This window comes from Schistocerca gregaria, chromosome X (genome assembly GCF_023897955.1).
Source record: "Schistocerca gregaria isolate iqSchGreg1 chromosome X, iqSchGreg1.2, whole genome shotgun sequence".
Taxonomy (NCBI): domain Eukaryota; kingdom Metazoa; phylum Arthropoda; class Insecta; order Orthoptera; family Acrididae; genus Schistocerca; species Schistocerca gregaria.
The window spans coordinates 578,899,972-578,911,825 of record NC_064931.1 but is presented as its reverse complement, the minus strand read 5'-3'; the positions used below and the strand labels follow the sequence as shown (position 1 = coordinate 578,911,825).

At 41.0% G+C, this 11,854-nt stretch overlaps 1 protein-coding gene across 1 annotated transcript; it reads left to right on the top strand.

The window, feature by feature from the left end:
- The first annotated feature begins 1,658 nt into the window (after window positions 1–1,658).
- On the top strand, window positions 1,659–9,643 carry LOC126299221 (uncharacterized). Its single transcript, XM_049991003.1, has 3 exons — window positions 1,659–1,743; window positions 7,232–7,458; window positions 9,154–9,643. Exons 1-3 carry the CDS (start codon window positions 1,741–1,743, stop codon window positions 9,242–9,244), a joined length of 321 nt encoding a protein of 106 aa, XP_049846960.1. The 5' UTR covers window positions 1,659–1,740; the 3' UTR covers window positions 9,245–9,643.
- Window positions 9,644–11,854: the final 2,211 nt, after the last annotated feature.

Genomic DNA, 11,854 nt, shown 5'->3' with positions numbered 1-11,854 from the left:
CAGTGCATTGCACCGCCACGATACCGGTATAAATGAGTCGTGGTACAGAAGAATTGTAGCTTTAATCTAAAATTGTTTTCATTTCGAAATAAATTCGTTTTCTGGAATTTCCGCTTATCGCATTAACCACTTCGGCTATCGGAAAACGCCTCCACGACCGATCCAGACTTCCATATGTCATGCAATCACAACCGTTACATTCGCACAAACCGTGATTCCCGCACATTGAGACAAACATTATATTGTCATTTTAGCCTATCAAGGCGTGGATACATCGCTGAAGGTTACAGTGTCTATTGTGCAGATATAGACATTGTATAAATACAGACACTGCAATCATCAATAAACTGGTTATGTTGATAATAAACTTGTGAAAGTGGTGTTTCATTGGTATGATACTACCTACCTGTCGAGGAAGTGTAATACGAGCGCATGCTGAAACATGATGCCTCAGAATTTTTTATGTCAAAACTCTTAAATATTTTTAAATAAATCAAATGTTATTAACGTTGTACATCTTTATTCCTCATGTCTGCATGTTTGCAGCACTCTGCCGCTAGAGAACTACGAATTGTAGCACGTAACTGGACGGTGTGTAACGTAATGTCAGTGTGTCAGAGACAGCGTGCTCTAATCGTGTTTCGAATTGTTGGCCGCTCCTTCAACATGAGAATGCCACACCACAGACGAGCGCTGCGACATCTGCAACAATTCGACACCTTGGGTTCACTATCATCGATCATCCTACATACCTACGACATTGCCTCATCCGATACTCATATGTTTCCAGAACTTAAAAAACACCTTCGAGGACTTTACTCTGATAGTAATGATGCAGAGAAAGTGTAAGTGAAAGTGTGACTCCGTCAAAAAACTCAAAGATTCTGCGATGACGGCATCAACAAACTGGCCTCTCATTGGGAGAAATGTGTTCGTCGCCAGGGTGACTATGTTGAGAAACATGTAGACATGAGGAATAAGGATGTAGAATGTTAAGAGTTTTTACACAAAAATTCGGAGGCATTACTTTTCAGCACGCCCTCCTTGTTAAGGTACTTGGCTCGTAATCCGAAGAACGGTGTTCAAACCACAATACGACTCGGTCTCAAGTCTCCTGTAATCTCAGAGTCTACAGGACATTAAACTTAGACATCTTTTCAAGTTGAATGGTTCAAATGCCTCTGAGCACTATGGGACTTAACTTCTAAGGTCATCAGTCCCCTAGAACTTAGAACTACTTAAACCTAACTAACCTAAGGACATCACACACACCCATAACCGAGGCAGCATTCGAATCTGCGACCGTAGCGGTCTCGCGGTTCCAGACTGTAGCGCCTAGAACCGCTCGGCCACCCCGGCCGGCTTTCATGTTGAATACTAGTACGTCCTACAGATCGTGATCAGGACAGTAAACATTTTATATGAGAATTCCATTGTCCATTGTACATCCCTGTGAAACTATAGGCAGTAAATATAACAATGGAATCATAATAGAGTTAAGGGTTTGTAGGATTTCCACTTACGGTAAACGGAACCACATCCGGGAAATAAATTGATGATTTCACGACTCATCCGCCAGAGGGAGTAACATTATCGTGTGTGCGTTGTAAGCTATCTCGATTCTGCTGAACACGCCCGCAACAGTCCCGGGAAGAGTGGTCGTGACGTCAACCGCGTGCCGCTATATCTGCAGTGGGGATAGCCCTGTCTGCACAGTCTGCGTGTCGGCGTGCTACTGCCATGGTGAGTCGCTGCAACCGCAGCCTCTAACTTCCTTCGTCTGACTTTGGCTTATTCGCAAGACTGTATACTTTTGAATGCATTCTTTTAGAGTGTGGAGTTCTTTACTGATCTGTCGAAGGTGTATTCATTTAATTTTTACAATGGGACTTCGTAGAACTACATTCAACTTTGTGAGGAGTAATTGCCAAACTGTCCCATTAATAGGAAATGGATAGGAGACGTCAATTGTCTTTGAATTTAGGATACAATACCGTGTGTCATTTTATGTATTGCTTACATAAACAGCAAAATAATCGATTTTATTACTAATGGTGTCCATTAGTAGATTGAGATCTTGATGGAAAAGTGTGAAAGAATAGAAGACAAAGATTGGCAAGGCTACCTCCGTAAGCACTGGTATACAATCTTTTCCTTAGCTTTGTTGCTAGAGGTGTGGACGCTGCCTCAAATATATGTCAGTCTAAGCCGCTACGGTGACGTACTGAAATTGCTTATTTAAGCGTTATGCAGTGTCTGGAATGAACTTTCGTATCAACTAAAACTGTGTGGGGCTTACACATTACTAGTTATCAAGAACAGCTGTTTCGTTTTCGAAAGATAATTGTGTTTCAGTGCCAGTCCATCATGTCGGTGTAGCTTGTCATTGTTGTTGGATCCAGGAACTGAACCACTACCGTTTAATAAACAATTTTCTCGAAACATTCCCAAATTGTGGCTAAGTTATAATCTATGATTTCCGTCAGGGATAGACGGTTTGCATACCGAGCCACAGAATCTCTATGAACGATGAAGAAGATGAGAGGAGCTGAAATTTGAAGCTTGGATCATGGTTCAACTCGTAGCTTAATTTGTTGTTTCATATGCTAGGACATTTTCATAGTGACTCAGCACCAGTACCGATATAAAACACACGAAAGTAGTTCCCTTTCTGTATGAGTACAGTACGCAGTGCAAACCAAGGTATGCAAAAATATATACAAGGAGACATTTCTAAACTCCCAGGAGTGTATAGTTTGCTGCAGAAAGACAGAGCAAGCTGTGCCTTCTAATATTACAGTTCCACTATGATTATTGTTTTGGTCTGAAACACGGCAAGGCAGACTTAAACATTTGTTAACAAAAGATGCTTATTTTCAAGGCCATATTCTTTCTTTTTTTAGTGTCAGTGTTTCCTTTCTTCAGCTGTCTCATAACCTACTAAAACAGTACAGTATAAAATAACAATACCAAATTTAAAATGTCATTGGCAAATTCTGTTATGAGACGTTGTAGTGTTATCGCTGATCTCTGTGTGTCATAGGGGTATCTTATGCTGTGCCAATAGCACTTGCAGTTCGTCGTTTGAGCGTACCTTCGTTACCAATAGGATATTCTATCATTTACCTAGAGTGCTGTTTCTCGTAAAAATGAGTCAAACCTCTACATTGGTTTCTGAGAATGCTGAAAAGACGATGTTGTCCGCAGCTATTTATAAAATACTTATTGTAGTTTGATATCTGTTGATTTGAGCTAACATGCCATTTTGAAGTGAGTATGTCGTAGCATGTTACTGCGTCGTATAGGGCTATCTTAAATCTTATATTGTACAGGCTCTACCAGTCGACTGTCTCCAGTGAACCGTCCAAGGTCATAATAAAGTCAAACTGCACAGTCGCAAATGTTCATTTGCAGACAGTATTCTGCCACCTGTGAGACTGCTTGCAGGCACTTTACTGATATGGTTTATACTACGTATTGTCTGCCATACGCATGACCATAAACAATACGTCAACACATTACAAACTGCTCCGTTGAAAACTGCATGTTAATCGAAATCGGTTAATCGCACACTGTAATAAACATTTTACTGCCCTAAATCTTCTTTCAAACAATTATGAAGGAACTAAAACTTGGGAAATAGTTTTTATTTTTATGAGTTCCCAGTGAGAATTTAACTTCATGATGATAGCTTCCAAGTCAATGACCAGACACTGTACGTTCGTTTCTCATTTCGCCGTCAGATTTGTAAGTGGAGTCAGTTACTTCGTGATTGCCTTTCTTAGAAACTTCAATACCTCGAATATTACAAAAAAGATTAATAAATATTGCTAATAATTACCTGGGAACGTTGAATGACGCCATAAATGGATGAAGAAGAGTACTTGACGTTAAATTTAGTGGAGCTATACGATAAACATCGCAACACTGCTGTGGCGTGTAATTGAAGGCCAAGTAGGATGTGCTCTCAGGCGAGAAATGACGCAGCACCTTGCCCTTTGTGTGCGATAGCCAGAAGGGGACGTGCTTCCTGAAAGCGAGCCCGGTTCTCTGCAGCCAGTTTCAGTCTACAAAGCACTGCCAATGTATAGGTGCTAATGAAACCGTGGTACAAAACTCTAACGACAAAATACACAGCCTTGAATCATTCGTGAGTAACAAGTTGGTGGCAGAATTTATGTGATAATTATATGTTATATGTTTATGGTCTTATATCATCTGTAGAAATACTTTTACGTTATTATCTTGTTTATCGTTAATGGTCCGCCTCCGTAGCTGAGTGGTGTGCGTTGATGACAGCCATACGAAGGACCAAGGTTCGAATCCTTGTACTGCCGGAAGCTTCTCCTTGGTGGAAGGACTGGGAAGGGGTGCCATTTGTAGAATTACTTGACCGAGAAGTAGTTGGACCAGGTCTGCTAACTCGTCAACAACCGGGAGAGCGGTGTGTTGACTCCCATCCGTCCATACCGTATCCACATGACACCATTCATTGATGGATGGCACGGCAGTCGGTCGCGCCCTATTACCCTGCCTGTAGCCAGAACCACAGTGCTACTCTACTACTTAGTAGAAGATTATTTGTGCCAATGGCCTCGCCGAGGTCGTAACACCGGTTCCCGTCAGAAAACTGAAGTTAAGCGCTGTTCGGCGTGGCTAGCACATAGATGGGTGACCGTCCGGTCTGGCGAGCGCTGTTGGCAAGCGGAGTCGGCCCTTTTGAGGCAAATTGAGGAGCTTCTTGATGGAGAAGTGGCGAGTCCGGTCACGAAAACTGACAACGGCAGGGAGAGCGGTGTGCTGACCACACGCCCCTCCATATTATCGTCCAGGACGCCAGTGGTTGAGGATGGCACGGCGGTCGGTCAGTACCGTTGGGCTTTCCGAGGCCTATTCGAACGGAGTAGATTATTTGATTCTATTAACATCCTCAGTAAATAGAAATTACCGAAATGCACCATAGAAAGTGTGTTCATAACGGTACTACACCGGTCTAAAGGATATCTTGGAGATGATAGTTAAATGCCAGTCACTCTTATGAAATGTGGAGTATTTGGTGTAGATTGGGAGAATTTGCTGCTATTGGTCATGATATCCATTAGTGGAGATGTGCTCTGTGTGTGTGTGCGTGTGTGTGTGTGTGCGTGTGTGTGTGTGTGTGTGTGCGTGTGTGTATGACTTTGTGTGGTAGAGAAGGAGGGGAGAGGAGGCCCGTTGTTTTGCCTATACTATTATCCAAAAGTTTTTCTCAGTTGCCTTAGTCCTTATTTCATAATTCTACACCAAACAACTTTGAAACGACTCCACAAATTACGAAAGTTGTTTAATTTAAGGCTATAAGATCACGTATTATTTCAGACACAAAGCGGAACATAACCCTAAACACGTCGTTGGTTTGCAAGCAAAATCGTGACTGTCAGTGCCTTATTACAGAGAAATCTATTATTAATTATATTATGTACTCATTGAATGAAATTAGTCAACATCGTCGATATCAGAGTGTGTTTAAAAAAAAAAAAGGAAAATGGGGAAACCGATAAACAAGTCGACATGAACGCCCCAAACAGCGATACAGGATTGACATCGGATTCGGAAGATATGAACCAACTCTACTTATGTCTCTGTCCGTTGTTCTCAGAGAGAATACTGAAAGTCTTGTCGTGTCCAAGGAAGGGACATACGTCCGTCCAGGCGTGGACCGTTTGTCATGTGTGACACGGTTATGCGTGATCTTTTTGCCTTCTCGCATCTTAGAGTGGAGTAGTGTTCTGTATGTTACAAGTGATCTGTTTAGTCTGGCAGTGTTATCTCGAAAACTGATTCCTACAGTCGGTATTGTAGTAATCCTCAAACACGATTGTTTATGATTTCCTCTCTATGTCTGTTTGCAGTTACTGTATCACAGGTGAGTTTAATGCAGAGTCAGCACCTTGAACTACTAAATCTTTAACTTGATACCAGAAGCTTTCATTATTTTGGTTGGATTATAACGTGTCTAGGTCCTCATCTGGTCAGGCCGTGTTAAAAAACCACGCCATATGAAGAAAAGAAATGGCTTTCGTCTGTGAAGTGGATCGTTGTAAATCCCGCCTCATGTGATTCAGGTGACTAGCCTTTATCTACTGATGACCTGCAACATAAAGCGGTTCCAAAAAGTAAATTAAGAACCACATTTGCCTAAAGTGGTCATCAAAATAACAACCAAAACGGTTTTCAGAATTCTGTTTGCTAGACTACATCGATTGCTTTAAGACCAATTCACGAATGAGTCATCAAGAGTGCGTCTTATCGCGCTTATCCTCTTTTGCGAATTCTCGAATCGTCCCCCATCAACTGAAGCATCTTCTACAGGTTGTTACCGTAAGTGAACTATGTAACCATTAGGCACATATAGCAACAAAAATCATCGATCCAATATTGTCTATTACTAATTACGGCTGATTTCACTCACCTGCTCACTACAAAGTCTAACTAAAGCGTTGAGTAATTACGCTGTACTGTCTACAGATTCTTGCTTGCTTTCGTTAACCAATCTTAAACCTAGGTATTTGCGATCATAGAGGACTGTGTCGTTGATCGACACAACAGTGCAGTTGTGCTCTCTGCCGCAAAATTATGACGTTTCAAGGTGGGAAAATAAGATGATCTTCATTCTAATGGTCAGTGGTAATCATATGGTAGAGTAAAAGTGATTTTCCTAGCATACAATGTAAGACCTCTCCCTCACTATCCCCTCTACCCTCTCCCGTCTCTCTCGCCCTCCCTCTCACGCTCCCATCTCTCTCTCTCCCTCTCTTTCTCACTCTCTCTCCCTCTCTCTCTCTCTCTCTCTCTCTCTCTCTCTCTCTCTCTCTCTCTTCCCCCCGTATATGAAGACCCCTTCTAAAGCGGACCAGTTGAGAGAAAAATGTCACAAATTGTCAAGGTTGGATGGCATGTTTATTGATTTGTCTCCACTGTAAATGGAATGGTGACTTTTACACCAATGTGAGCGAACTGTTGCAGTCATGTACTGTGCGGCTGGTCCCGGCGGAGGTTCGAGTCCTCCCTCGGGCATGGGTGTGTGTGTTTGTCCATAGCATAATTTACGTTAAGTAGTGCGTAAGCTTAGGGACTGATGCCCTTAGCAGTTAAGTCTCATAAGATTTCACACACATTTGAACATTTTTTTGAGCCAACTGAACTGTTGAGTCTTGATAGACGTGTTTCATATGTCACTGATTTTTTGCAGTTGAACCTGAAAGCGGCGCTATTGCTGACGCTGGTGGGAGTGGCAATGTCGCAGTACCAGTCGTTCTACGCAGGGAATGGCTGGCCACCCCAGCCGGCTGCCTCTGACGACGGTATCGGCAACCGTGTTGGTGAAGCTCCCGGAAAAGCTCAATCACCCGACGATCTGATAGCGTCTCGCGTTGGCGCATGGCCAGAGGAGCGACAGCCATTTTGGAAACTTAACTGGTAAGCGTCACTTTCCGCATTCTACATTAGCATCACTTTGCTGCAACAGTTATCTAAATTTCTTCATTATTTTGGTTGGATTATAACGTGTCTAGGTCCTCATCTGGTATTCCGCTACTCAGATATAAAAGAATCATTTTCCTGTTGTTGTTGTTTTGACCTTCAGTCCTGAGACTGGTTTGATGCAGTTCTCCATGCAACTCTATCCTGTGCAAGCTTCTTCATCTCCCAGTACTTACGGCAACCTACATCCTTCTGAATCTGCTAAGTGTATTCATCTCTTGGTCTCCCTCTACGATTTTTACCCTCTACGCTGCCCTCCAATGCTAAATTTGTGATTCCTTGATGCCTCAGAACATGTCTTCCCAACCGATCCCTTCTTCTAGTCAAGTTGTGCCACATACTCTTCTTCTCCCCAATTCTATTCAATACCTCCTCGTTAGTTATCTCACCTAATCTTCAGCATTCTTCTGTAGTACCACATTTCGAAAGCTTCTGTTCTCTTCTTGTCCGAACTATTTATCGTCCATGTTTCACTTCCATACATGGCTACACTCCACACAAATACTCTCAGAAAAGACTTCCTGACACTTAAATCTATACACGATGCTAACAAATTTCTCTTCTACAGAAACGCTTTCCTTGCCATTGCCAGTCTACATTATATATCGTCTGTACTTCGACCATCATCAGTTATTTTGCTCCACAAATAGCAGAACTCCTTTACTACTTTAAGTGTCTCATTTGCTAATCTAATTCCCTCAGCATCACCCGACTTAATTCGACTACATTCCATTATCTTCGTTTTGCTTTTATTGATGTTCATCTTATATCCTCCTTTCAGGACACTCTCCATTCCGTTCAACTGCTCTTCCAAGTCCTTTGCTGTCTCTGACAGAATTACAACGTCATCGGCGAACCTGAAAGTTTTTATTTCTTCTCCATGGATTTTAATACCTACTCCAAATTTTTCTTTTGTTTCCTTTATTGCTTGCTCAATATACAGATTGAATAACATCAGGGAGAGGCTACAACCCTGTCTCACTCCCTTCCCAACCACTGCTTCCTTTTCATGTCCCTCGACTCTTATAACGGCCATCTGGTTTCTGTGCAAATTGTAAATAGCGTTTCGCTCCCTGTATTTTACCCCTGCCACCTTCAGAATTTGAAAGAGGGTATTCAAGTCAACATTGTCAAAAGCTTTCTCTAAGTCTACAAATGCTAGAAACGTAGGTTTGCCTTTTCTTAATCTAGATTATAAGATAAGTCGTAGGGGCTGTGTTACTAATTTACTCGATTGAATTTAGATGGCATAAGTGTGAACAGAGTTAAGCAGTACTGCATAATGATAGTTTATTGTTAATACAGAATACAGATTGTTTCTACGATGTTATTGTCTTACGTTAGGGTATACCTTTATTCATTGCACATCCCTGGAGCTTTCCCTTCTTAATGGAGTCTACGGATCACACTGAATGAATGAACAAATGAGATATACAAGCATTATTAACTCTTTGAGAATGATATTAATAGTTAACCTGTTTGAAAGTAAACGATATATGTGCCTGTTTAACTGTATTTGGGTTTCTTGTTCAGACTTTTGGCACTAGGTGAAGGGAAGAAGGTTTCACATATAAACGAAAACTGTTGTGAACGCCTATGTTTTAATTGCACTTTTTGCGTGTGTTGTCGCAGGGATCAGATCCAGAAGCACATCGGGCGACCGCAGCCAGAGCCGCAAGGCAAATCCGCGGCTCCGGCGCAGCAGCAGGTCGGCCGTCCCTGAGTCCTCGCTCGCCAGTAGCACTCAGCATTCCACAGCATACGCCCATTTCCCATGCCGAATAAACGGCGTCGGGCTCTAACAACCTTAATCATCCATACAGACTGTTTACCAAAGTTTAACTGAATCACTACATGAAAATGTCAGGTTCGCACCATTATATATGTCATGGCCAACATTCTTCAACTTTTTTTTTATCTAACTTACGTTGTCCTCCATCTCTAATGACTTCCCTGTCGACGAGACATTAAATTGTCATCTCTCCTCATTAACTCGTTCCCTATTATACGTTATTTACACGCAGTATTATATTTGCAATGTAGAGCTAGTTTGCTTTCCAGCAGGTTGTGCTTAAAATGTTTTGTTATTTCATGGAGAATGTCAATAAAAGTGGTGTCGTAATTTGTCTATTACTTCCATTGCACGATTACCTCGGTGTTGATATCCTGCAGCTGATGGCTGAATTGCGAGATAAAATGCGTTGTGTGAGGCTCATGCCTCGTCCTCTCGCAGTCCGCAAAATTAAGTACATGACGCTGTGAAACGGAGAAGAGAAGCAATGTACACACTTAGCCACATATTACATTCCAGTCTGTACATGAGAAACATTTACTTTAGAGATACATAAATTCTTTTAATTCATGACACTTTACGGATCTGTTACGACATTTCTACTGGCTGTCGTCAGAGATTACACATATTAATAATTTAAACAGTTTTAAAACTTTCTGTATTTGTCAACAAACAAAAGAGTGTAATGTACTCTTAGGTTCTGCACATTCTCTTAACGCTCTATTAAAACAATCATTATCCATTCCAATCGCACTACAGCCTTCCATATTCAGTGTAACTTCGAGGAAAGAGCTACGCTACGATGGGACATACACAGTGGCTCATGGAAGCGCTGAAACCATGCAACAAAAAGGGAAGGGAGGAAGAAACATTTACTCAGTTAAGACATCTATAAAAACGTATCGTAATAAAGCTCTTCTCAATAAAAAAAACTTTAGAGAAAAATATAGTTTTAATTAACTTTTGAATGTTGCTTTGCTACCTGTCAGACACTGGACACATATAAGCAGATAAAAATTTAAGTAGGAACATGGTTAATCAATTTTTTTTCTAAAAAGCTTTTGTGAAAAATATGAAAGTTTGTGTATTTATGAACTTTATTGTTTGCTTCAAGCTAATTTCAAGTACTGATAACGAAGTTATTGAATTCGTCAGTGCCTTGTTAAGGTGATGTAATGCGTAACTACCATACAGAGACTAATAATCCTGAATGGACCAATGTTAACAGATTATTCTATCGCTCCATAGTGAAGAAAATTAATACCCGACGCCGAAAATTAAAATTTGTTAATGTTCTGCTTGTATTTGTTTTATTCTGTGTACCGGTTTTCGGTTATCGAAATCTTTAGTTCTCTTGCTGTCTGTTACGCTGACATTTATGTGCGACTACATTCGTCAGAAATTTGCATGGTTCCCATTTCCCTACATTTGAATACATCCGAATGTATTTTGTCTGCTATTTAATATTTAGTTACCACGACAGTATTCATCCTTATGTTCTATCTACAAAGTCTGATACCATATAGAATATTGTGTGAATGCGTATTCAATTCCTTAATAGTTTATTGTGTTAAACATTTGTATGGCCACTTTATAGTTATTTACGTCCTTTTTGATAAAACATGTCATTCTATTTTCAGGAGCAATGCTATGAGGCTCCTGTCTACGAGTTTCGTTTGGTTCGGAAAAGTGGCGAGAAAGGAAAACATATAAGGAACACAAAAATCAATCAACACAAAAGCAGAGTATGTTGTTAAAATAGTAGTATTGTACAAAACACCATAAACTGTTCTATAGTCTTCTTGTCCCATCTTAATATAGGAAACTGAGCCGTAACTTATCTCTAAAACGATTAGTGTGTCGGATCTTTCTCGTGCCCGTGCTTTGCCGCGTCCAGTTGCCCGCGATCGCCTATTTAGGCGCGCGGAACGGTTCAAACAGGTCGGTTTCCAGCGGGACTGGAGAGAGTTACGAGCTCGTCCGGGAGAGGGCAATACTCTCCTGTACCGAGGTACTGTGGTTATCTAAAGAGACAATCCAAAATCTGGTTAGCCATAATCAATTTTCATCTCTTTGTCTGAAAGTTGTTCTATGTGGATCACGATACGAGCTGTGTGGTATTTACCGAAATAATTTATTCTTCTGATAGGTTAATTTGGTGTTTGTATCTTAAATTAGTGATGGGTAAAAGGCTCATGGCTTCACAAGAGTCAAAACGCTTGGCTGTAATTTTATTAGTTTTTCCATTCGTTGTAGGGTGCAACTTGTCTGTGTTCTGTTCGAGGCTGCCTTAGGTACTGCCGCAATCAGTGAGGCCTACTCTCCCTCAAGGGTGCTGTAGTACAATAACACACTATTGATGTGAAAATGTTCTCTTATTTGAAACTGAAGGTTAAATTCAGTTGAGATATAATTTTACCAGCTGTGCCTAGGATTGATTTTGTTTCACATTGAGGCATTCATAGACAAACATTATATTTTTTGTTACTAGTTTACGTTTTCTATTATGGTGTGCGTTATATTTCGGGCAATAATCGCCGA